Here is a 26749-nt window from a genome sequence, read left to right as displayed (position 1 = left end):
TACTCAAGTTGATAATAAATGAATAAAAAAATTATTGTTTCTAAAAAACACGTGTTAAATATTATATCAAATAATTTTCTAAGTAATTTCAGATAATTTTTGAAAGGTTAGAAAACAGTGCTCGGTAAATTCTTTTAAAATTTTCGTTCTTATTTATCGAATAATTATATTAATTTTTTTTTTCTAAAGTCAATATTTATCGCAAACTCACTGTTACTTCCCACGAAATGAATTGCAATTGAACTATCGTCATCTCAAGATGCAACTTTCCTTTTTACCAGTTACGAAATTTGTGGTGAGCAAACCCATTTGACTCGTATTATTCTTCGAAGCGTAGATTCTTACCTCAATTCAAAGAAATTCTCAACCTCTCGATATTAAGAACAAAAACCCATATCCACAATATTGAGGTGCGTCTCGCTTTCGATGTTTTTCCTTTTATTTTGTTTAGTAGCGAGCCACAACGTCGATAAAGTTATTAAAGCAATTTCGAGCTTTCATAAGTGATACCAAACCCTAAATCAGTGATCGAGAAATAAGTATCGAGATTGGAGCGGAACGGGAATTTAAAAAAAGGAAGAAGAATGTGCACATAGTATGAGTTGAAAAAAGAAGATTCTAAAATGGACAAGAAAGGATCTCATGCCAAAATTTGTTCACACACTTCTCACCCACTTTGTTTCTTTGTCGCACGTGTCAGTAGCAAGCGAATCCAATTTCTTACCACCCACAAGGGCTCAATCTGGGGCGTCCACGTGGAGGGTTGAGATGTGTTCACTGTTTTGACCCTTTTTATTTATTTCTTTCCTCCTATTAATACGCGTTGCCTTAATCTGATTTCACCTTAGAAAAAACAGTCCTTTTTTTTTCCTTCCTTGCTTTTTTTGGAGGGGGAGATTGTTCTTCTTTTGTCTCGTTCTTCTTCCACGGAATTCGAAGAAGTACTCGAAAATTCCAAACTGACATAGGGTTTGGTTTTTTCCGAGCTCTTTCATTTCTTCTTCTTCTTCTTCGATTTGATTGATTTGGTTTGGTTTGGTTTGATTTGATTTGCTGTTACTGTGTTCTTCTGGGGGGGTTTTGTTGCTGGAGCTCCGATCTGAGTTGGGTTTGATTCTTTGAAGGGATCGCGGTGATGATTTCGGTACAAGGCGAGGTTCGCCATCAGCAGCTGCTGGCGGGGACTGGGACTGGGACTGGGGTTTCTCGAGCTGGGTTTGTCTCTGATCGTGGTGGCGAGTCGTTTGCAGTGAAGGCGGAGCCCCCATCGCTCAGCCTGGTTAAGTTCGAGAGTGCTGATTCTCTTGAAGGTTTGTGATTTCGTTTTGTGAGTTAGGGGTTTGGGGATTTGGGAGTTGCACATTTGTTAAGAATGTTTAGTTATTTAGCTGAAGCCTAGCTCGTAGAGGTACTTAATGCAGTGGATAGTTGATGATGGTTTTGAATCGGTGGTTCTGGAGTGGATATCTTTGTGTGCCTTTCACTCGTTGGTGTATTGGGAATGTTATGCTCGTCTGTTTTTGTTGTCTGCGCTAGTTTGGGCGAAAAATCATTTTTGTATGCAGTTCACATCATTTGTTAAATTGTTTTGGCAAGGATTTTTCTGAGTGTACTTACCTTCTCTGCTATTAATTGAAGTATATTTTGAACTAGATTTGCGTTCATTGCATCTTAACAAGCATTAAAGAAAATGATAAATAAGAACTCGAGGAGGAGAGAGAAGCCATGTAGTTTCACTTTTTCCCCCTTCTTTATTATGCAGTTTACTTGATTTATCTCAAACAAAATGACAAAAAAATGTTCTTAAACTTCCATTTTTTGTAACACTGGTTCGAATTACACCATTGTGTTGCAGTTGATGAAGAAACCTATTTGGCTCTTGCACATAAGAAGTACAAGAATGGTGATTATAAGCAGGCGCTGGAGCATAGTACTGTAGTTTATGAGAGGAATTCCCTGCGCACAGATAATCTTCTTCTGATGGGTGCCATATACTATCAGGTATTTTTCTCTGCTGCTGATTTGGGCATTGACCAGCTTTATCTCGAAAATATATATATTTTTTAATTTTGGTATATGATGTCAGGTATCTAATTATTGTTAATAAATTTATCTATATCTTAAATTTACCAGTTTCTTAGTTTCTTTATGCTAATTTATCAAGTTTGTAATAATCCAATCTTTAAGTATATGCTTGGTTTTTTCTTTACAGTTGGGTGATTTTGATATGTGTATTGCGAAAAACGAAGAAGCTCTCCGTATAGAGCCACGCTTTGCTGAGTGTTATGGAAACATGGCTAATGCTTGGAAGGTAATTCTTGTGATTATTGTGCTTGGCGTTCTAATTGTTCCTTATCCTCTTTGAGTGCTGATGCTACCGCCTTCATGCAAAATACAGGAAAAAGGAAATATTGATCTTGCAATTCGTTACTATCTACTTGCCATTGAGGTTTGTGAAGATTTCTGATCCCTTTTCATCAAAAAAGTGATGTTGATTTAATTGGCATTAACAGTGGCTATACCAACTTGTATTAGATTTGGGCCCATAGTTGCACATGATGTGCAACCTCTCATAACTGCATGCATTGAGACTGTCCTTGTATGAGACTCAGATTTTTTCTCAATATGGTTTGTTGTCATCCCTCTGCCCTTTTGACGAGACATCTGAAGCTTGATTTTGAGCAGGTTATAGTACCCAACTTCCTAGGTTTCTTGGAATGATAGTTAAGATTTATAATATTCGAGGATCTGAATAGCTTTTTACAATGGGCAAGGCTTGGGAAAAGGCAGTGATGGCTTGTTATCTGATGTGGCTCCCCCCTCATTTATGCTCTTGAGGTTGATTATGGCATTTATTACGTGTTGGGATCTATGTTTTTCTTTCTGGCTGGAAGTGTTAACATGATTTTACCTGCGTTTATCCTTATGAAGGTTATTTGGTGGGGTTTCTTAAGATGATTTTGGAGATTTTCTTCCAATCTTTATAATTCACATGATTTGTGTATGTTGCTTGTGTAGATTTTATGGGTTATTATACTCGAAATGCATTTCTTTATGGCTCCCAGTGCTCCTTTTCACTTTGTACAAGTTTGGTCCTCACCTAGTTTGATGTGATGCTGCAGCTTCGACCCAATTTTTGTGATGCATGGTCGAACTTGGCTAGTGCATACATGCGAAAAGGCAGGCTTGGTGAGGCCGCACAATGTTGTCGGCAGGCACTTGCGTTGAATCCCCTTCTGGTAATTTTCCACTCCCCCTCTCTCTATATGTGTTTGTTTGTATGAATGTACGTACGTATGCATGAAATATCATTTTTTGTATGAACATTAATCAATCTAATGGTTATTTGTTGGTCTTCCTTTATTCTGTTGCTGGTAATATTGTTGGTTCAGTTTGGATAGTTTTAATCATGAAGTTAAACCATTTGGTTTGTTATTACGGATAGATTTTGAAGTGTTGATATATATAGGAACCGTGTTTATGTAGTGTTTTTAAGTGTAAGTGTAATCCCTAAGGTGACAAGTTGGATTGATTGATGAAATATAGACTTCGTTTGTTATATTAGTTGCTTAGCAACGTTCTCTCTCTCTCTTTTATTTTATTTTTTTACTTTTTTTTTACAAAGATTCCGGTTACGATTCCAAGCAAGATGACACTGACATTATAGTATTTCTATATGTCGGACGGTGCATGTTCTATGGGTAGTAGACTGACCTTTTTGTTCATTCCCACTGAAGTCAGAAATTCATCACCATTTTCAATGTCTTTCCTTGACTCTTGTTTTGGATTTCTCTTTCAAGTTTCTATTGTTTTTTCTTTTTCTCCAACTATCAAGTGATGATGTGGTTGCAATCATGTGAAATTATGCTTGCACAAAACAACGAGGATTTTTATACTTTCCTTCTGTGTTTACTGGAAAATAGGTTGATGCTCATAGCAACCTTGGCAATCTCATGAAAACACAAGGGCTGGTTCAAGAAGTAAGTACCTTCAAGTATTTTCCGAACTGCTCCTCTTTGATTTCTGAGTGTGTTATGGGTAGCTGAACTTCGGATATTTGGGAGCTTGGATATTGAGTCCCCCATTGCCAATATGCTATTGAAACTGACGTTTATCTATGCACTTAGCACTCTTAATATCAATCTCCAAGGAGCTGTGGAACAAAATCATCCATAGTTCAGACTTCCTTTGAACTCTCCTAGCAAAGTAATTTCACATAAACCAAAGTAATATTAATGTTCTTCACACAATGGGTATTTTTTATTTTATTTTATTTTTGTGAATAAGAAACTGAGATGTTTATTAATTGTCAAAAGACTAACACCCTAAGGGCCTTTAGGGATGAGAAATCCCTAAGCCCAATTAAGAGGTGGACAAAAAAGGCCTCCAATCTAAGTTAATGAGGATACAAAAGGAACTAGGAACGTGTAGATTACCAAATCCTATTTCTTAATTCTAAATTATTTTAGATTCAATCTAAATAGGGTTTTTGGGATAAGGAATACACAAACCAGGGATAAATTCAAGCGACTCCTCCTTAAATCCAAACGATCTTTTCGTAGGCGTTCGCCCCCGATTCAGTTGGGGGATCAAATTGACTATAGAAACATGAGTTTGATTAGCTGATTTATTAGTGAACAAGGAAACATATTATCTAGATGGGTAACTCATGCACGTTTTGTGTAGTTGGGAGGAAGGTGCCATCTATTATTTAGTTTTTCATGCTTAATGTCTCTCTTCCTACAGTCAATTTACTGATTAAAACAATTCATTGGTGGAACTGTGTTGGAATCCACAGTTCGATACATATTTCAATTTGTTATCTTCAGGCCAGGGAACAGATGATGGTTGGTCTTGTTGTTACTTCCTTGCCAAGTCTGCAAATTGTCAAGGAAACTAACATTTTGTGCAGGCATACAGCTGCTACCTTGAAGCTTTACGTATACAGCCTACATTTGCTATTGCCTGGTCAAATCTTGCTGGTCTTTTCATGGAATCTGGTGACCTTAACAGAGCACTTCAATACTACAAGGTATTCTTGTTCTTATTTAATTCATACCACTAGTCACAATGAAAGTGACTACTTTCCATTAACCTGTGCATGAAGTTTTTCAGTTACCTAAATCACTTTCTATATGTCTATCTTACTGATCTTTTCTTGTACTTATTAATATTTTAGGAGGCCGTAAAACTCAAACCCCAATTTCCAGATGCCTATTTGAATCTGGGAAATGTTTATAAGGTAAGGTATCATATGCCTTGTTTGGGCAAGTCCATGGATGCAAGTGATTGTCCTTGCATTGGAGAGTGTCTCCTCCACTCTGGTATTCGAGCAAAAAACAAGAGATTTCTTTTTCTTTTTTCCAGGCTTTGGGAATGCCTCAGGAGGCAATTTTGTGCTACCAACGTGCTATTCAGATGCGACCCAACTATGCAATAGCATATGGTAAATGTTGATGCTTTATGATAAGGTTTTTGAATTAGATTATTATGTTGTGGATATATGGATCCTTCTTGAGCTAATTACTTTTGTTGTGGGATTGAGGTGTTTCTTGATATTCCTTTAGACAGCACTTCAACCATGGTTTTCCTTTTTGTTTATATACTCCATGTTTCATCGTTCTTAGCTGTCTCATTTTGATATCTTCCTTCCTAGTTGACGTGTTGAATGTTCCAGGTAATTTGGCAAGTACTTATTATGAACAAAGTCAACTTGATCTGGCAATACTTCATTACAAGCAAGCTATTACATGTGATCCTAGATTTTTGGAGGCCTACAACAATTTGGTTGGTTCCATATGATTCATCATCTTAATTGACCACATGAGTTTTATCTTGTCTTCAAATTAATTTCTCTATCTCTCAACAATTACTTTTGTTTTGTTCCAAGGGTAATGCTCTTAAGGAGTTTGGCAGAGTGGATGAGGCTATCCAATGTTACAATGTATGTTTTTGTTAGTTGTCACTCTACCCTTTGTTCAGTTTACTATCGTTGTTTTCAGTGGTTAACATTATGTTGCTGCGTGTAGCAATGCCTTTCTCTGCAACCTAGCCACCCTCAAGCTCTTACCAACCTTGGGAATATATATATGGAATGGTACATGTTTCCACTGTTTATATGATGCTACATAGCTGCTGCTAATTTGCTTTTATCACACAACTTCTTTCAGCAATAAATTTAAGAGCTGATTGTGTACCTACAGGAATATGGTGCCTGCTGCTGCTTCATATTATAAGGCCACACTTAGAGTAACTACTGGATTGTCAGCCCCCTTTAACAATCTCGCCATCATATATAAACAACAGGTAGTAACAAATCCAGGCTTTAGTGTGTTTGTACTGGATGGTTTGAACCCTTAAAGAAATTGGACTATATGTATGAGGAGAAGTTCTAAGAACAAGCTTACAACAGTATGCCTGAGGGGACTGTTGGGATAGTTTGATGTGCCATTTAGCGTTCAATTTCTAGCCCTTTAACTCGATCTACTACAGGGAAATTATGCAGACGCAATTTCGTGCTACAATGAGGTTCTTCGTATTGATCCATTGGCAGCCGATGGCCTTGTCAATAGGGGAAACACTTATAAGGAAATTGGTAGAGTGAGTGAAGCAATTCAGGACTACATACGGGCCATCAATATTCGGCCTACTATGGCTGAAGCGCATGCTAATTTAGCTTCAGCTTATAAGGACAGGTACTTTCTCTCTCCTATATAGGCAGTTTTAGTTGTGCTCCTAAAATTTCCATGCGATTTGTATCCTATTTTCAAAATTATTTGACCATGTTCTCATCAGATGCATCTTCAGTATGTAACCTTGAACGCTCTTATAACATTTCATCAATGAGAAGTTTGTTTCCTAAAAAAAGAAATTGGATTTTCTGGACGTTTCATGGCTTGTTAATGCCTTGATCCAAAACAATAGAAGAGCATGTATGGCCTCTGGTTTATGATGTGTTTCTGTGAGGATTCTGAAAATTAAAAAGGTTTTTTGAGTTTTAGTTTTCAGATCAAGCAACCTGTGCTTTTCTGTAACGTTTAAAGTGGTTGCTATTATTTTACATTAGTTGGGCAGTCGATACACAGGACACAAATATTTAACGTTACAAGTTTGTTGGTTCAGGCCTTAATTTTTTTACTTTTACATCCATTCTTGATTTGTTGCTTTTATTCATCTCTCAGATCCCCCCCCCCCCCCCCCCCAAATTTTGGAGGACAAAAATGGTGACTGTCTATTTATGTTGATTTTAGTTTCATTTCATTTCTTTGGGTTATAGTGGACATGTGGAGGCAGCTATCAAGAGCTATAAACAAGCATTGCTTCTGCGGCCTGAGTTTCCTGAGGCAACATGCAACCTTTTGCATACATTAAGGGTATGTACTATATATTTTTTTTGTTGATTGTGTGGAATGTTTAAAGGATGATCCTATAAGCATGTTGAATAGATTTCATTCGTCTCTATTTATCCTTTTTTGTAAATATTTCTAACTGGGTGGCTCTATGAATTGGTTTCTTCCATTATATATCGTTTGACATCATAATGCTGCAGCAATAAGTTTCACATGTTTGTTGCTTCCGTCGAATAATTTTCTGCTTATATGCTGTTGTCTATATGTTTTCTTCTATTTGCAACCTCTTGGTCTATAGGAGTTATGAGAAATTGTCTGTTTTTTTAAGAAGTATGTGGAACATGATTTTCCAAGTTTTCTGCATCTGTGTTCAAAGAAAGAAATTCAACTTTGACGGCGGGTGCAACTTTTCCTTGGTTTGGGCCCACTCAATGATCTTCTTAGATTTGGTTCTTGGTGTTAAGTTAATGCCAATCAGTTGAGCATTGAAGTTTTGTAAGCAAGAATTATATATATATTTATTTTGCAGTGTGTCTGCAACTGGGAGGACCGTGATAAAATGTTTGCTGAGGTAGAGGGGATTATCAAGAGGCAAATTAATGTTAGTATGACTCCTATTTTCTTTTGTAGTATTCACATTGGCCCTTTCTTCAACCTGCTTTATCCAATTTCTGTGCATGGTAATTTTGTGCCTGGCTACCCTTTGTTTCAGATGTCTGTTCTACCAAGTGTTCAACCTTTTCATGCAATAGCATACCCGATTGACCCTTTGCTTGCACTTGAAATTAGGTACAGTTGGCTCCCCCTAGTATATGTTCTTCTCAATGAATGCAGCACTCAATTTTTTTCTGTTATTACAGCCGCAGTTACGCATCACACTGCTTGAAAATTGCATCTCGATTTTCACTTCCAAGTTTCAATCACCCTTCACCAGTTCCTATAAAGAAAAATGGTGGATTTGAGAGGCTTAGGGTTGGGTATGTATTTACCTAGAGATGTCCTTTTTTATTCTTTAGGAATTGTTCATTTTACTGAAGCTGTTGACCTGCAGCTATGTAAGCAGTGACTTCGGTAATCACCCCTTGTCCCATCTTATGGGATCTGTTTTTGGTATGCACAACAGAGAGCATGTTGAGGTCTGGAAAATTTGGTTTAGGCATTTTTTGAGAAGTCCGTTTCTTCTATCTCTTCTTCTGACTCCTTCCTTTTTAGGTCTTTTGCTATGCTTTGAGTCCAAACGACAATACAGAGTGGAGACAGCGTATTCAATTTGAAGCCGAGCACTTCGTTGATGTCTCTGCCATGACATCTGATGTGATTGCAAAAATGATAAATGAAGACAAAATACAAATACTAATAAATTTGAATGGTTATACTAAGGTACATGTAGTTTTTGATTTTATCCTGTTTTTCTTATTGAAGCTCAACTCTTGTTTAATTTAAGATTCAGTACTTTTTATGATTATTTTTCTTCAAACTTTGTTTGCCAGAATTACCTTAGATTTTTTTCTCATTATTTTGCATGTTCAAATAATGTTTTCTCTCTTTATGTTTTCTTTTCCTTTTAATTTGAATAATCATGAATTTGAGTCCTGGCAGTTCGAATAATTATTATATTAAAAAACATGGAAACTAGGAAGAGATGTATTTCTGTGTTATTTGTATATTTTGTTTCAGGGGAGTGACATCTTTGCCAAATGAGTTTTGAGTTAGAAATGTTGTATGAGCTTTTAGAAGCTAAAGCTATTGGGTTAATATGTTTGTTTATTTAAGTCTTCTTCTTAATGTTTATTATTTATTATTATTTTTGAGGTATGATATGTATCTAGATGCAATTTGCAGGGGGCTAGAAATGAAATATTCGCCATGCAGCCTGCACCTATTCAGGTTTCATACATGGGGTTTCCAGGAACAACAGGGGCAACTTACATAGATTATTTAGTGTCTGATGAGGTGAGCTTAGTCTAGGTTTCAATACTTTCTAATTTTTATGGTCTTGTTAAATCTTCTGAACCTGCTTTTCTGCTTTCAGTTTGTTTCACCTTTACGTTATGCACATATTTACTCTGAGAAGATTGTCCACCTCCCTCACTGTTACTTTGTCAATGATTATAAGCAGGTTAGTGTTTAAATTGTAATTTTGTGGAACTGAGTTAGTTTCCTCATTAGTTTCCTGTCTTCCTTACCCTATTATTTCTGTGCGTGCAGAAAAATCTGGATGTGTTGGCTCCAAATTGCCAGCACAAACGTTCAGATTATGGATTACCTGATGGGAAATTCATTTTTGCTTGCTTTAATCAGTTGTACAAAATGGATCCAGAGATCTTCAACACCTGGTAATGATAGCTCCATATCTGACTCACTTTTTTTTTTCTAATAGTTTTATCTCACCAGGTGCTTTCTTATTGGTACCAGGTGCAATATTCTTAAACGTGTGCCAAACAGTGCACTTTGGCTTCTCAGATTCCCGGCTGCTGGTGAAATGAGACTTCGAGCATGTATGAGAAATTGATTTAATAAAAATATTCTTGTATAAGTTATTTATGCTATTGGCATTGAAAACGGGATTTTCCACTGGTGAATGAGAGTTTTGTTTTCATGCAGATGCTGCTGCGCAAGGAGTGCAACCAGAGCAAATAATTTTCACAGATGTTGCCATGAAAAATGAACATATCAGTCGTAGTGCCTTAGCAGATTTATTCCTGGATACGTTAGTCACTCTTCTTCTTCTATCTCTATGAATGACCCCTTTCTAGTTCTTTATTCTAATTGCTTCTTTTGTTGGGTTTGTGACGTTATCTGCATGTTCAGGCCTTTGTGCAATGCACATACAACAGGAACAGACATTTTATGGGCAGGTTTACCAATGATTACCCTGCCTCTGGAGAAAATGGCTACCAGGGTTGCTGGTTCTCTCTGTCTTGCAACTGGACTGGGAGACGAAATGATTGTTAGCAGGTGACTGCTTTTATTATATTGTAAATTATGTGCGTGAGTTTGTCATTAAGTGTTGAATATGCTCTTCATAAATGGAAATACTGGATAGTACCAACTCGGTTTGCTTGAATTGTTGTCTAGCATGAAAGAATACGAGGAGAAGGCCGTGTCATTGGCATTGAATCGGCCAAAACTGCAAGCACTTACCAACAAATTGAAGGCAGTGAGGATGACTTGCCCTCTGTTCGACACGGCTCGATGGGTACGATACACTGTGATCATTGTGTACAACATTATAGGTTTATAATTGGATTAAAACGTGCTTATAGTTCTGACTCCTAACTTGTGTTGTAATAGGTGAGGAACCTGGAGAGGTCATACTTCAAAATGTGGAACTTGCATTGTTCTGGACAACGTCCGCAACATTTCAAAGTGACCGAAAACAACTTGGAGTATCCCTTTGATAGATAGGTGAGGCAAGTGACACGGGATTGTATATAACCAAGAGAAATTTAAGTTGGGAAAAAAATTTATGTGTAGAATATGTATCAGGGGGTATAATATATCTGTGGATCAAAATGAATGTTGTTGTAGAGAAGTTAAAATGATTTGTGATGAAGTTATTCGGCTGCAGCATAGCGCCATTCCACGCCACTCGGTTCTTTTGTATCTGCAAACCTTGCTGGTAGTTTTGTTGTGAGTCAGCTGTGTTGTGCCATAACCGACCAATTGGTTCGGTTCTTGGCATTGACATTGACATTGACATTGTATTCCACGATGTCGCGTTAGTCTTAACAGGATTGGCTTGGAAGTTGAACATCTGCCGCCATTATCAAGAAGAAGACAGAGGTTTGTTTGTTTGTTTGTTTGTTTGATTTGATTTAGATTGTTGTTGTATGGTTGTTTAAAATGTTGTAAAAGGCAAAGCAGCGGAGGAATGAAGCCAAAAGGTTCATCGCTTCTGTTGCTGTATCATGATTATTCTTTTTGAAGTGCAGTGGCTGATAGTTCCTAGTAATTTTTATGTATCATATATGAAGGAGAAGGTGGGAATTGGTATGAAGTTTGATTTTCTTGAATTGGAATTGGCACCAACATTATTTTGCTTCAACATCAGCTCTATACTTATAAGGGTCTTGGCGATCCGAACAGAACAATATGGTATGAAGACTATTTGGAAGAACGATCAAGACTACTACATGTACTGGCCTTCTTCGTCGAGCCCCAATATATGTAATATGGTAAGTGGCTGGTGGTACCCATTGTATTGTATCTATCAACTATGATGATGTTGATATCATCAATATGTTAAGACATTGCATTGATGCGATCGGGTTTAATGATAATTTTGAAAAGCTACCTTCTAAAAATCTAGTACACAAGTTATATGAATAATCATTTGAACACGATCATTAAACAGAGATATTCTGCATTTTATAGACATTTTATTTTATAACATAGAAATAGTGAGAATAATTGGATTTTATGACGGTAAATATATTCACGAACTGAAATATATAACTCAAAATATTTAAATATATGAAGAACGTCTTTCCATCGAAAACCCAGCAAAAACATATTTAACGGAAGAGGAGAAAGAAAAAGATTCATAATAAGAGCCAAGAAAAAGGTTAATAGGTGTTTTCAAAGCAGGACAAACCTTCTTTGTTTCATCAAAATGACATTAAACACATGACCACCTCAAGCTGAATCTGAGAATATTTATTAAGAGATAAAACACAGCTAGTTTGTTGTTCTTTTATTGACAAAGGGATGAAGATAGGATTATGGTTTAAAAAGAGAAGGACGAAGCGAATTAATTTTATTATTTTGTTTAAAAATTGAAGTTAAATTAATGGAAGAAAAATTTAAATTAATGGAAGAATCTTGAAATATATTATTTTCTTCGATACATAATTGTTCTCTTTGAACTCATTTTCCCTCAAGATTTTAAAATGCATATGTTAGGAAGATGTTTCGTGCTTTCCTTCTCTTCTAGACTTACCTTGCTTTCTACGCATATGCTAGGGAGAAGTTTCATATTCAAGCTTACCATGCTTTCCTTCTCTTCTAGGCTTACCTTGCTTTCTCTTTCACGTCTGCTAAGGAAAGGTTTCCTTTTCAAGCTTACATTGCTTCCCTCTTCGATCAACGTGGGATCTCAATTGTGGATAAATTTATGCAATTGAGCGTAGTTTAGCAAAAACAAGAGAGAATGCAAGCAAATAGGAAAGAAAATTTTTGTGCATTTGATTTCATAATAGGGGAAGAAAACTGCCATTCATCCCAAAATACAGAACAGCACCTATCACTTACAATCAATGGATACACTAAAAAAAGCTTCAAATGTTTTGTATGAACAAATTTCTTTTATATCTTCTTTTTTGTTTCAAATAATTGCCCTCCATCCTTCCTCACACACTAACCTGCCTGCTCCAAAACATACCTTGTTCGAGGAAGGACGAACGACAACAGCAAAATGACGTTGTTGGCCCTATAAAACTCGCCATCAACATGTATCTTTACAATCAATGATGCATAAACGACTCAACTCGAAACCAAACCGAGTTGAGATGAATGAGAACCACAAAAAAAATATTGGTTCTAGCATCCAAGAACGAGAGCATGGATTTCAGCCCAAGAACTGACGGTGTAAAGAACACCAGACAATCTTTTCCAGCTGAGTGGTGTCTCTCCGGTAAGAACTTTCTGTTTTCTTACCACGTTCGGGTACAACGGAACGAAAGAAACTCCATAACGAGTCGCCAGTCTCCTTAGACTGGAACTCGACCCAATAACAATTCCTATATCTGCTTCGAGTAGGCAAAGCAAGTCACCAACCGCGTCTCCGATGTATAAACTGAAGTTGTTTTTATCAGTGCTGTAATTCCCCAAGATTTTCCTGAAAGTCCTGACTTTATCAATGGGAGATTCTATTTTCCTAACTAAATCACCTGTAGAAACTGCTTCTTCAAACATAAACTCATTGCATTGTATACTCACTTGCGTTAGTAAACCAGCTGAATTAAAAGATGATCTGATGAGATCCCCACACCAACAATAAGACACTATGTTTATACCAACATTCAATCTTTCATTCCTACTAGCGGTTGAGAAGAATTTGAAACACCCTTCTTGAATGATAAGATGTTCACCCGCTCGTTTTATATCATCGAAATTCAAGCCCTTAAGCAATCGAGACTTGATAACTCTGTCATTTGCCCGTTTCTCGAAAGCAGAGAGTTGCTCAAGAGCTCTACAAAGATCATCGTACCTAAATTCATCTGCAACGCCCAAATATTCACGATATCATGTAAACAAAACTCGCTCAAATAAAAGAAAATCCATGTTCTAAGTAACTACCTGTTCTAGAAGTTGTGATTCTATCGATGCAGTCTTCGTACTCGTCGGTATACTGCCTGGAAATATCACCCCATCTATTTTTGAGTTCGGCTGATGTCATCCGGATAGGTTGTTCTTCGGCAGGTTGATCTGGATCGGGGTTTGGAATGGATTTTGGAGCTCTTACTATTGCAATTTCTGCCAGAATGGCAGAAGAATCAACAACAGTGCATGTCAAATCATAATCCGAAAAGATTACCAACCGATCCACAGCGGGATTGTGATTTCTAATCAACGGAACAACAGTCTTCTGGCCAACAGGCTGAGACAAGAAAAAATCTAGCTCAAGTTTCATAGCTTTGTTATAAAGCTTCTCAATGGTGTCAAGCTCTTCACCAGTCAAAGTAGTAGCGACTTTCTCGAGCACGTCTTCAATTCTCTCAGCTGCTTTCTGAATTGAAGATAAAAACAGCTAGCCATTTCAGTAAACCATTTTTTACTACAAAACTAGGAGAGCTCAAAATAACAAACCTCAAAACCAGGCGATGCATAGTTTTCGATCCATGTCTTGTAGAGGTGATCACCATAGACTGGACCAATAGCTACCTTAAACTCTGAAGCTAAATAGGCGTAGAGCCTCATGCAAGGTGTCATGGCACCTAGAGCATAAGCAGGAACCTTTGTTCTTTCAAATGGGGTTGCAAGATTAAGTCCTTCAATCATGCCAGACGCTGTTGCCAACAAAAACTCGGTGTATTTGACCGTAGCAGGGCTGACAGGAGCTGCTTTTCTGTCCTCACCACCCCATTCCTTAAAGATTGAGCACCAAGCAAACGGGTTCGTATAACGTCCCAAAACGGTAAAAAGATCAAAACACATAAAAATAGCAGGAATTCACTTAAATACTAGGCTATCAATGGCTCCATTCTTCAAAGAAAAGCACATATGAAGCATGGAGGTTTATCTTCTACCTTAACAAATGAAGCATGCATTTTCAGTTCTTCTGTCACTTCCTTTCTCAGCTCAATGATTGAATGTTTTGCATCATCATCATCAGCACATTCTGCAGCTAATTCATACCTGGATTACAACAAAATATGAACATTTACATTCTAACATTTCGTTCCGAGAAAAATGATCGTGAGCACAGACAAATAACATCTATACCACATGAATATCGTATAAATCCAATGTCCCAATGTTTCTTAGATTCCTGGATCAATGCCCTTAGGTCGATTCTCATCATTCATTCTAATAATAACATTGCTTGCCTTAACTTTCTTTGTAACAAGAAACCAAGTTTTGGAATAGATATCGAATTTGATTAACTAAAAAGAGAGACAGAGCACCAAGAACACGCATTCTAATGCAAAACAATCGAGGATAATTCAATTAAGATTCAAGATTACTCAGTAATTCAAAAGGCCAATGAAAGAAACAGGGCATATTCAATGTTATTCATTATCATCCCCTGTAGGCCAAAGAGGAATAAATGACTCAAAGACAAAAGAATTTCAATTCAATTAGGATTCAAGATATCGTTCTACAACACTCCCATGTCCCCTGCAATCCAATATAATCCAAAAAGAAACAGAACAACAATAAAGAAATCGAAATTCAAGATCATGGATTCTCATAACAACCCCAATTCCACCTGCAATTCAAGAACTAAAACGAACCACAAAAGAAAGAAACAAGAACACAACAATAAAGAACAATCCAATTCAATTACGATTCAAACCAATTCATTTCACAACTCCCTATTTCCCCGCACAATCAATCCACCAAGCCAAAACAAACAAAAATTCAACTCACGCCTGAGCAAACGCCTCGAGGAAATGAATATCCTGATCAATATAGCAGCGGAATGTATCAATATCGAGACACCCGCAAGCGAGACAAACGCAGAACGGGGTGTACTTCGAGAGTGTCGACTCTCTACGGCACTTATTCCACAATCTCCGAGCAAGTGGGCCATCAAAGTCGACTTGTGACATCATGGCCAAACGGGGAGGCATGGCCGGCGAACAGAGGTTGGTGGAAAAAACGGCGGAGATCGGTGAAGGGAGAGGGAAGTAAGGGATCGGCGGCGGCGATTGAGAATGGGAATCGAGAATTGGAGAGGACAAAAGAGATATTGAGTGGGATTTTGGAGATGAACAGCGAGCGCATCGGAAAGTGAAGGGGGGAAGAGGGTATTTATAGCGATGAACGAGGAGAGACGGCGGCGGTTTCCGGGGGCTCTGAGTCAGAGAGAGAGAATGTGGAAAAAAGGGAGGGAAGCCTTGTTGAACCAATTCTCTATTATTATTATTATTATTATTATTATTATTATTATTTATTTTTTTTTGGCGGATTATATTTATTTATTTATTTTATTTTATTTAGAATTAAATAAATAATTTTATTTTCCTATTTTTATTATAATATTGCAAAGACTTTCAATTTTCAAAATAAGAATCTAAGAAAATATTATGAAAATTCAATAAAAAATTAATTATGTCAATCAAAGTTAAAATTATAATACATCATTTTCAATCTCCATATAAAAATTAAGACAATATTTTATATATAAATTGATTAAATTATTTCATTAATTATATTATTTGAATGGAAATACCATGGCATAATAATATATAGAAAAATTATGAAAATTAATTAAAATTGTTGAAATTATCGAACCAAACTTTAATTATAATTATTTAACTATAACCATAATTATTTAATGGACCGTACAAAATGATAATTCGAGACAGTATAAGATACTGAGGGTATTGTCTCGATAGTGCTTCTTAACATAAGTGAAAATAAAAATTAAAAAGCTAGCGTCTCTACATTGAAAGCATTATGGTGGAGGTGCACGCATGTGTTTTGATCTTATGGTTCTTCGGAACATAGGTTGTTTATGATCTTCGTTTGCGAAGGAACGAGATTTTTGTGTGCCACTTTACTCTAAAGAGAAAATGAGCTTTACTCCTTTGGGCTCCTGACGCTTCCGTGGTTTTCAAGAAGGAAAAAGGAATCATCTTTTGTTGCATCTAGCACGAGATGATAAAGAGAGAGATTTGTCTATCGATGAACAATGCCTATAAGTAACCTCTGTGCCAGTGCAGTAACCCCAAGGATACCTATGCTGTTCGCTTGAGTTCGCTCGGAGATAACATCAAGACAAGAAACACAATCCATCTCCAGGCTTATCCACTTAATTAAACTCGTAAACTAAATTTAGAGGAACTCATAAACTAATACGAACTCATCAAATTTCATGTAAATCCAGTAGCGATGGATTACTAACGAAGAACATAAAACAAAATAAAGGTGCAAAATCTTCTTCTCCATCGAACACGGATAGCTAAGCTACTCATATAATTTCATTCATACAACATAAACGTTACAATAACAATCATCTAAATGACGAACTATTATCTAAATAACGAACTATTATCGAAAACGGAACAAAAAATAAGATGATAAGGAGAAAAATAAAGGAAAGAAAAAAGGAAGTCATGATCCTCCAACTTTGGCAACTTTTCTTTGCTGAATTTGGCCTGTTAATGGACACTGCATTTCCGTCCAACTTATGGGAACCATTACTGCACCTATAAAGACATTCAACACTTTACAACCAGCAACTAAGAGGCATGATTTATAGAGCATTATATTACCATACTCTTTACCTGCTGTACTTTCTGCAGAGACGACCCCGAGTTCGTTTTTTGCAGTTGAAAGATGATAGGCCCTTGCATCTCCTAGAGAAAGCTTTCGAGGAGAACTTTGGTTAAGGAAAATGGTTGCAACGGTCTAAGCCCACCGCTAGTAGATATTGTCCTCTTTAGACTTTCCCTTGAGGGGAAGGGAGAGGTTTCCACGCCCTTATAAAGGGTGCTTCGTTCCTCTCTCCGACCGATGTGGGATCTCACAATCCATCCTCCTTCAGGGTCCAACGTCCTCACTGATCGATGTGGGATCTCACAATGGAGGTAAGAAATACGCTCAAATCAAAACCTCCAATAAGACTTCGTTCTCTCATCCACAAAAGTAACAAAACAAGAGGAAATTCAAGCATAAAGGATACAACAAGAGCTTTGACGATGTCACCGGGTCGAAAGGACAAATGCATGTCTACTTTATCAATCTCCGTTGCTCGGACATCTTGTTGCCTACAGAAGCGATTTAAGATGGAAAAAAACCGAACAGAGTAACAGACAGTAGCACATGGTCAACAATGTGAGGTGCTTTACATAGCCAAGGCACGAAACGGGTGCATATATTAAACGAAAAATGAATACGGTAGACGAACTTTCTATACCAGAGAAAGTAACATATTTAAATGATAGATTATACAATAAAATGAACTGAATAAATAAGAGCTTCGCAGAAGAATGTTTCAAACCTTATAACACCACTAAACTTCTCCTTCACAGACTTTGGACCAACACACATGATATCAGCTGATGCCATTCTAGGCATTACTTTTGTAACCTACAATCAGCAGGTGCGACTTGAAGAACGACGGTATTTTAAATCTCATGCACATAAAAACGACATAGTAAGCAACTTACTCGAGCAATGACGATTGATCCAGGAGCTGGAACGGCACCATGGGCCTTATGACCAGTCACTTCCACAGTTGGTCTCTAATAACGCAAATCAGCAGTAATATAAGCAACGTCCGAGGCCAGTTAAGACATAAACATTGTCAATAACCATTACCACGTGCTTCTATGACTCGAATGACTCGTATTAAGTAGAGGTTAAAATCTCATACATGCTTAAAAGCAAGGGTATGAAAACCAAATAAATGAGTTTAAAACTCTCCCCTGTTTATTATTATGTAACAGTCCAAACCAACCGCTAGCAAATATTCTTTTTGAGCTATCCCTTTCGGGCTTCCCCTCAAGGTTTAGAAAGCGCGTATGCTAGGGAGATGTTTCCACACCCTTATAAAGAATGCTTCATTCCCCTCCCCAACCAATGTGGGATATCACATCCACCCCCCTTCAGGGCTCAATGTCTTCGCTGACACTCGTTCCCTTCTCTAATCGATGTGGGACCCTCTACCCCAATCCACCTAGAGCTCAATGTCTTCGTTGGCACACCGCCTCATGTCCACCCCCCTTTAGGGCTCAACCTCCTCGCTGACAAATCGCCCAGTGTCTGTCTCTAATACCATTTGTAACAGCCCAAGCTCACCGCTAGCAGATATTGTCCTCTTTGGACTTCCCCTCAAGGTTTTTAAAACGCGTCTACTAGGGAGAGACTTCCACACCCTAATAAGAATGTTTTGTTCTCCTCCCCAACCGATGTGGGATCTCACATATTCACTTTGAGTTAACGATAAAACATGACAATAAAAAACACCAATACAGCAAGGTAATAGTTTCTTAGCCAACACCAAAACCACCCAAGAGATATAGTTTTTCAATTATTCTTCTAGGATTAATTGTCCACCTCTCCACTATATTCTCTTATAGTCAAGGATAAAACTATTTATGAGTATCTCCACTAGATCCAATACTCAACATTACATACTTAGCACCATTAGCCTTAGACACACAATCTCATAACATTTATGGTATAGTTTCTTCCAACACTATCACTTTAACCATTGACAAGGAAAGAATCCCAAGCATTCCCTTAACCAAAACAAAAAGAACCGCAATCATCAACCTAAACGTAGCTCTAACAGGCATCAAAATTATACCCAGAACTAGCACCTAACCAAGAAACTACAATAGGGTTTGAAGGAAAGCACATTAGATGTTGAATCGGCTCACTTAAATTCCAGAACAAAACTCATATGGGATTCAAAGAAAGCAATTCCAACGATCTCAAGAACAAACAAGGCAAGTAAAAAAATCTCAAATCTCAAAAGATCAAGGCAACAGTAAAGAGAAGTGAAAGAGAGTGTACCGAGTCCGAAGAATCAGTCGGAGGGGAAATAATGCGGCGGAAACCAGAAAGAGAAGCATAAACAGTGTTGTTAGCTACATAAGCGCCTTTCCCAGGTTTCATGTCCGAAAATTTTCCGAGAACTTCACCTGGAGTCACGAATTCAGTCTCTTCCTCGCCTTCTTTCATTGTCTTTCTCGTAAACTCTGTGTCAACTCGCACTGCCGCCGTCACCAAGCCCTATCGTAGTACAAGTTTCAATTCAAACTATTACAGAAAATTGTCGTGCGAATGCAGATGGACATTTGAAATAGGTTAAATCGGCCCACGAGATGGGGAAATTGCCTAAATCCGAAAATTTCCTTCAATTTTTTTTTTTTTTTTTTTTTTTTGAAAATTGCTTTTATTTAGTTTATTATTCTATGAAATTGTCTCCGTCACTGATTATGAGTTGGTATGGATAGGGTCATGCACGGAGATGTATGAACTATATAGTGCCATAAGAATACGGTGTGTAATGACCTACTCTAAGCCCACATCTAGCAAATATTGTCAGCTTTCCCTAACTCTACCCTAAGCCCAGAGCTAGTAGATACAGTCTTCTTTGAGCTTTCCGTAGGCTCTTCTTTGAGCTTTCCGTCGTAGGCTTTTTTGGGCTTTCCCACCCTACCCTAAGCCCACTGCTAGCCGATATTGTCTTTTTTGGGCTTTACCTGACCCTACCCTAAGCCCAAGCTGATATTGTCTTCGGTTTTCCTTCCCCACAAGGCTTTTATAGTGCCATAAGAATACTGTGTAATGACCCTACCCACGGCTAGCAGATATTGTCTTTTTTGGACTTTCCCTGACCTTACCCTAAGCCCACCGTTAGCAGATATTGTATTATTTGGGTTTTCCCTTCTCGTCAAAGCTTATCCTAAGCCCATGCATATTGTCTTCTTTGAGTTTTCCCTGACCTTACCCTAAACCCACCACTAGCCGATATTGTCTTCTTTGTGTTTTTCCTGACCTTACCCTAAGCCCACCGCTAGCAGATATTGTCTTCTTTGGGCTTTCCCTTTCCCTCGAGGCTTTAAAATGTGTATGTTATAGAGAGGTTTCCGCACCCTTACAAGAGTTTGCTAAAGATAAGCCCACCGCTAGCAGATATTGTCCTCTTTAGGCTTACCCTTCCGAGTTTCCCTTTTAAGGCTTTAAAATGAGTCGGTTAGGGAGAGATTTCCACATCCTTATAAACATTTATTAGAGAGAGGTTTCCACACCCTTATAAACGTCTGCTAGGGAGCGGTTTTCACAATCTTATAAATAATGTTTCATTCTCCTCCCCAACCGATGTAGGATCTCACACTGTATGGGGAGACTATACAGGATCTCTAACTATTCCTTAATCCTGAATTTGTAAGATAAGGTAAAGAGCTCCCTCCTTAACGATGATTTGTCTACAAAGCTTCAAGGAGTCGAACAATGAAAACGAAAAGAGCACGTTCGATGAGAAACTACGAATTTGCAAAATTAGAATCCCATTTTGAGCTTGGGTAAGTCCGTTTGACCTAGATGTATGAAATCACACTCGTGAATGATATAATGTACGTGAACAACATAAGATCTAAGATCCTACAAGAGAGATACTTATCGAGTATTTTTGTACTCATTCATGTTACTTTTCTTTTTATATGAAAACTAAGTTATACGGCCGAGATGAGGGTGTGTACGAGCTGTGGGCTATGGGGGTCGAGATTGATCTAGTCTCGTTTTTTTACTCATTATATTTTGTCATAAACGTTTGATGATATGTTTTGTGAACAATTTTCCACGACGTTTTTTGTATAAACTTTACTGATTAGTATTTGAGTCTCGATTTTTTATTCAGGACGTTTAAATATCACCATTTCCACACATCTTTACGTGTGTGTATGTCAACTCATTGAAAGTGAAGCAAAAACAAGAGAGAAAATAGTTACCCATATTGATCATTAGTTACACAATTAAATAATTCTCTTATACATTTTAGAATCAATTTTTTACCTTAAATGAATCAATTTTTATCTCAAACTTACCGTTAAAAGTTTAGGATAAAATTTAATCCACTTAGTAGAATTTAGAAATAAGAACGAGCTTCTCTTGTGGCATTTCGTGCATGGGGTCGTCATGGTTGCAGTAACGATGTTGTTGATCATTGACATTCAGGGTTTCTACCGGGGCCACCGTAGTAGAAATGAGTGCCCCATTGGTCATTGTAAGAGCTCATAATGTTATAACAATTGGTGTTCTCAGCTAATGTCGAGATCTCTTGAACGTCACTTAAGTTATTATCAGAGTCGACGATCTCGAGGTTTCGAAAGTAGCTAGCTTTGCCGAAGCCATCGTTGGCGAAGTGGCCGGAGCCCATTTGGGTGGAAGTGTGCTGGCCATTGGACCTTGAGTTGACGACCTCGCCGCCCCACTCCACCATGGTGGCATGGTCGGCCAGGTGAGTGAATAGCTCCGCCGGCCAGTAACCCACCAGTGTGTTGTCACCGAATCCCATCCACCAGTTTCCCAATTTTGGATCCTGTTTTTTTTTTTTTTTTAACAAAAAAAACAAAAACTAATTGTGAAACCCTTTTCTTTAAACAAAAAAAAAAAAAAAAAAAAAAAAAAAAAAAAAAAAAAAAAAAAAAAAACTTACCTTCCAAATGAGAATGGTAATGTCATATTGGTTGCCGGTAAGGGAAGAGACCGGAGAAATGGCAGCTCCGATGGCGATTCTGCTATTAGTTTGTACAAATCCGGCACATAAAAGGTTATAGCAGCCAGTTGCTTGATATGCATCACTCTGCAACCAAAAAAAGACAACAATTAAAGCTCGAGTAGATTTTTTTCATGATTGAACTTTAACCACTCAAGCCCACTGATATAGTTCTTTTTGTGCTTTCCCTTTCCGGCTTCCTCTGTAATTCGATGCAAAGCGAAGAACTTTACCAGGCTTGACATGCCGCAAATCCTCTTGAAAGAGAGGTGGTGCATGACTGTCGTCGGCTCGTGCCGTAAGGTGTTGGGTTAAGTCCCGCAACGAGCGCAACCCTCGTGTTTAGTTGCCAACTGTTGAGATTAGAACACTGAGCAGACTACCGATGATAAGTAGGAGGAAAGTGAGGATGACGTCAAGTCATCGTGCCGCTTATGCCCTGGGCGACACACGTGTTACAATGGCCGGGACAAAGGGTCTTGATCCCATGAGGGTTTTTAAAACGTGTCTGTTAGGGAAAAGTTTCTACACCCTTATAAAGCCCCTTTCCAACCGATGTGGGATCTCACAATCCATCCCCTCCGTGACCTAGCGTCCTTGCTGGCACATTGCCAGGTGTCTAGCTCAGATACCAATTGTAACCGTCCAAACCCACCACTAGTAGATATTGTCCTCTCTGGGTTTTCCCTTTCGGGCTTCCTCTCAAGGTTTTTAAAACGCGTCTGCTAGGGAGAGGTTTCTATGACCTTATAAAGAATGTTTCATTCCACTCTTCAACCGATGTGAGATCTCACAATCCACCCCATTCGTGTCGGGCTTCCTCTCAAGATTTTTAAAACACGTCTGCTAGGGAAATGTTTCTATAACCTTATAAAGAATGTTTCGTTCCACTCTCCAATCGATGTGAGATCTCACAGTCCACCCCATTCGTGACCCAACGTCCTTGCTGGCACATCGCCAGGTATCTGGCTCAGATACCACTTATAACAGCCCAAGCTCACCGCTAGCAGATATTGTTCTCTCTGGGTTTTCCCTTTCGGGTTTCCTCTCAAGGTTTTTAAAACGTGACTACTAGGGATAGGTTTCTTTACTCTTATAAAGAATATTTCGTTCCACTCTCCAACCAATGTGGGATCTCACAATCCACCCCCGTTCAAACCCCAGCGTCCTCGCTGACACTCGTTCCTATCTCCAATCGATGTGAGATCTCACACAAACAACCCACGAAAACCCTTAATTTAGATTGGGTTAGATTTTTCTTTTAGATTGGGTTAAATTTTTTAAAAACAAAAAATTTGGTTTAGTTTGCAAGTATGGAACTTTTTTTTTTGTCGAGTCAAACCGACTAACCTCCAAAACAGTACCGAGTCCAACTCAACCCTTAAATCCTAATCTCGAAGATTAAACTTAAATCCCAATCAATATCTTAGCTTGTAATTTAGGTAATAATGTCACATGCATTGTTTCTAAATCCTAGTCTTCTAAATATATGTAATTAATTATTGGAATATCCCAAAACCCTATTGTTTATTAATTTATGCTCTTATGATTTCCATTATTTTATGCTAAATTATAATTTAAAAAAATGAATTACTTATTAAAATAATTATTAGTAATGTAGACTTCAAACTCATTATTTCATCTCACATGTGAAGTCTTTTTTTAAATTAAATAAATCAAAATTTAAAAATATAGAATAGAGATCTGACCGTCCAATATGTGAACAATCTCGGTCTGCTGTCACCATAAAGCTCCGGACTAACCTGACTAGTAGAATAATCAAAACTTTAGAAAACTCAAAAAACTCTAAAAAAAATAATATTAATTCTTTTAGTACAAGCGTAAATATTAATTCTTGGTCGAGAAGAATTATAATTTGATTATAATATATATATATATATACTTTCATATTATATTATTTAATTTTTGAATATTTTATTTTGATTATAATAAATTCTTACTAATGATAGTGTAATTTAATAATATTAATATTATATGATAAATAGTAAAAAAAATAGCAATTAATTTTTTTTAGGATGAGGGGTAGGATTGTCTGCGGGAGGATGTAGGAAATGGAAAAAGTACCTGCCAACCAGCCTCTATACTGTTGAGATCTGAGCCGTCAAATGATCCAGAGAGGATCCAAATCTGAGAGAGGCTGAACTCGTTGACCATTTGGATGGACGGTTCCCACACGTTTATCGTCGCCTTCGCTCCGTACATCTCCCCAGGCGATCTAGTGTATGCGATCGCATGCTATTTTATATGCAATCGTTCACGTCAAATATATTTAAAATTGTACTACATTATAAATATTTAATATTTAATACGTTATTAAAATCTTAATTTTATATTTAATAAATTTATAAACATGGTCTAAAAAATATTATTAAATTTTCAATAAAAAATGTTAAAAAAAATATCATTAAAATTTAAAAAAAAGTTCAAAGACATTCCAGTAGAACTGTTTCAAAAATACTTTTAAACTTTTAAAATAATTTTTAAAAAATACTCCGAGTTTTTTTTATTTTTTAAAATTATTTTTTAATTTAATTTAATATAAAGGTAAAAAGTGTATTTATTTATTATTAAAACATGGAGTTGAAGTAAAGAAAAAGAATCTATTCATAAAAACTCCCATTTTTCAATTTATTAAATGCTTTGAAGAAAAGATAATAGCGTACCTCGTGACCATTCCCACTGACCACATCAGGAGCGTCCATTTGTCGATCAAGCAGAATCGGTCGTTTCTTCTTCCCAAAGTCAAACAAAGACTTGGCTCTTAACACATCCTTCACTGTACTGCGCCGCACCGGAATAGTTCCCTTTGGACACCGTGTCACGTTCCCATGCCAAGTTTGAAATGGACCTCCCGCACCTGATTCTGCCCTCCGTTCATTCTTCTTCGTTTTCGGCCACCCTGTTGGTGCTCTCTGCACAAATACATTAATAATATTATTTAATTATTTAATTTTAAATTTTTTAATAAATTTAATATGAATATTTAGAAAATAAATAGAGATAATTTTTTTTTTTTTTTTTTTACCTGAATTTTGTGGTTCTTCAAGAGGGGATGATCCAGAGCTGGCTGTTTTCTTTTATGAACGCAATCTATAATATCACCATCTGGGCTCTGAATTAAAAAAAAAACAAATAAAAGTAAAAATTAATGAATAAATGGTTTTTTTTTTTATTTAATTTAATAAATAAATGGAAAATATAAGAGAAAAGCTGAAAAAAAAAAAAACCCTGTCATTAATTTGACATACCCATTACATAAAATTTAAAATTTTGGAGACCCAAATGAAAAAAAAGAAGAAAAATCCAAAAAATCTTTAAAAAAACAACATAAACATATAGAAAGCTTAGAACATTGACATACCCATTACACAAAATGCAAATTTTTGGAGACCCAAATGAAAAAAAAGAAGAAAAATCCAAAAAATCTTTGAAAAAACAACATAAACATATAGAAAGCTTAGAACATTGACATACCCATTACACAAAATTCAAATTTTAGGAGACCCAAATGAAAAAAATAAGAAAAATCCACAAAATCTTTGAAAAAACAACATAAACATATAGAAAGCTTAGAAATTTGACATACCCATTACATAAAATTCAAATATTTGGAGACCCAAATAAGAACAAAGATAAGATATAAAAGAAAAACAGAAAAAAACCCAACAAATATATAGATTATATATATATATATATATATATATATATAAGAATGAACCTGAATGGTGAGAAGAGGAGGCTTGTTAATGGAGTCCAAATGGTTTTGAATCCTGTCAAATCTCAAGCTACTAACATGTTGATAGCTATAAGTGAGGCCACACACCAAAGAGAAGCTCTGAAGAACAACAAGAAGAACAACAAGAAGAACACAGAACAATGCCATTGCAACTGAAACCCCTCTTGTTCTTCCCATAATCCCTCTCCCAAAAACAGGACAAAAACGAAATATCAAATTCTCTGAGGGTTAATTTGAAAACGAAGAAGAAGATCCATTAAAGAGGTCTCAGCATCAAGACCATGATTGCCTGCATTGGATTCAGATAAATAGAAAAAGAAAGAGGGGTCGAAATATAATTAAAGCTTTTGTAAGGGCATATTGTATAATATTATAATAAATATATTATAAAAACTCAAACCTACCAAACTGAAACACTCCCCTCCCCCTTTTATTGTCTGCCCATCTCTTTTCCCATTAATTACGTCATAAAAATGTGTTAAATTAAAAAAAAAAAGCATATATTTATTTATAAAATATTATATATATTAAAATTTTATTAAATTTAGTGGGAAAACCAACCCAAGTTGTACCGAGTTATAATGCTATAAATTCCTTTGTGGTGCCACGTGGAATTGTCTCCTTATTTAATACAATGATCCAACTATATAATATAATATATATATGGTTAGGAATATGATATGTTACCATATCTTCATCATTTTTGTATATACTTAAAGTCAATCCCTTCTCATGTGTATTTTA

At 36.8% G+C, this 26749-nt stretch overlaps 4 protein-coding genes across 6 annotated transcripts; 1 reads left to right on the top strand and 3 right to left on the bottom strand.

Moving 5' to 3' along the window:
• Positions 1-833: 833 nt before the first annotated feature.
• SEC (Tetratricopeptide repeat (TPR)-like superfamily protein) lies at positions 834-10940 on the top strand. Of its 3 annotated transcripts, XM_023675059.2 has the most exons (29): positions 834-969; positions 1125-1310; positions 1856-2001; positions 2213-2311; positions 2399-2449; positions 3123-3239; positions 3924-3980; positions 4913-5032; positions 5180-5242; positions 5368-5446; positions 5678-5787; positions 5891-5944; positions 6030-6097; positions 6204-6306; positions 6493-6695; positions 7277-7373; positions 7879-7950; positions 8062-8138; positions 8210-8326; positions 8401-8485; positions 8562-8729; positions 9192-9302; positions 9382-9468; positions 9558-9685; positions 9765-9847; positions 9954-10059; positions 10161-10307; positions 10428-10548; positions 10644-10940. In XM_023675059.2, the coding sequence occupies exons 2-29, from the start codon at positions 1136-1138 to the stop codon at positions 10755-10757; spliced, it is 2958 nt and encodes a 985-aa protein (XP_023530827.2). In that variant the 5' UTR covers positions 834-969; positions 1125-1135; the 3' UTR covers positions 10758-10940. The 3 variants fall into 3 exon arrangements, with proteins under 3 accessions (XP_023530827.2, XP_023530826.2, XP_023530828.1); XM_023675058.2 differs by having other exon boundaries at positions 845-1310; XM_023675060.2 differs by lacking the exons at positions 834-969; positions 1125-1310; positions 1856-2001; ... (2 more) ...; positions 3123-3239; positions 3924-3980 and adding an exon at positions 4829-4847.
• Positions 10941-12515: 1575 nt separating this feature from the next.
• Positions 12516-15917, bottom strand: LOC111793260 (bifunctional TH2 protein, mitochondrial). The gene is given in 7 exon segments (XM_023675061.2): positions 12516-13570; positions 13650-14079; positions 14160-14438; positions 14600-14708; positions 15444-15673; positions 15676-15716; positions 15719-15917. Coding segments are annotated over 7 exon segments (1851 nt in total). The 5' UTR covers positions 15801-15917; the 3' UTR covers positions 12516-12890.
• A 1039-nt stretch (positions 15918-16956) lies between these two features.
• Positions 16957-19816, bottom strand: LOC111793261 (uncharacterized). Its single transcript, XM_023675063.2, has 6 exons — positions 19542-19816; positions 18191-18265; positions 18022-18110; positions 17704-17788; positions 17306-17387; positions 16957-17227 (listed from the first exon to the last, which is right to left on the bottom strand). The coding sequence occupies exons 1-6, from the start codon at positions 19707-19709 to the stop codon at positions 17133-17135; spliced, it is 594 nt and encodes a 197-aa protein (XP_023530831.2). The 5' UTR covers positions 19710-19816; the 3' UTR covers positions 16957-17132.
• A 1856-nt stretch (positions 19817-21672) lies between these two features.
• LOC111793262 (protein neprosin) lies at positions 21673-26317 on the bottom strand. The gene is made up of 7 exons (XM_023675064.2): positions 25988-26317; positions 25295-25381; positions 24933-25181; positions 24334-24504; positions 23958-24011; positions 22189-22335; positions 21673-22071 (listed from the first exon to the last, which is right to left on the bottom strand). The coding sequence occupies exons 1-7, from the start codon at positions 26180-26182 to the stop codon at positions 21694-21696; spliced, it is 1281 nt and encodes a 426-aa protein (XP_023530832.2). The 5' UTR covers positions 26183-26317; the 3' UTR covers positions 21673-21693.
• Positions 26318-26749: the final 432 nt, after the last annotated feature.

This window comes from Cucurbita pepo, chromosome 4 (assembly GCF_057944985.1).
Source record: "Cucurbita pepo subsp. pepo isolate OVF chromosome 4, ASM5794498v1, whole genome shotgun sequence".
NCBI classification, from domain to species: Eukaryota; Viridiplantae; Streptophyta; class Magnoliopsida; order Cucurbitales; family Cucurbitaceae; genus Cucurbita; species Cucurbita pepo.
Note: the sequence above shows the minus strand (reverse complement) of the source record. Positions and strands in the feature narration are given on the sequence as shown.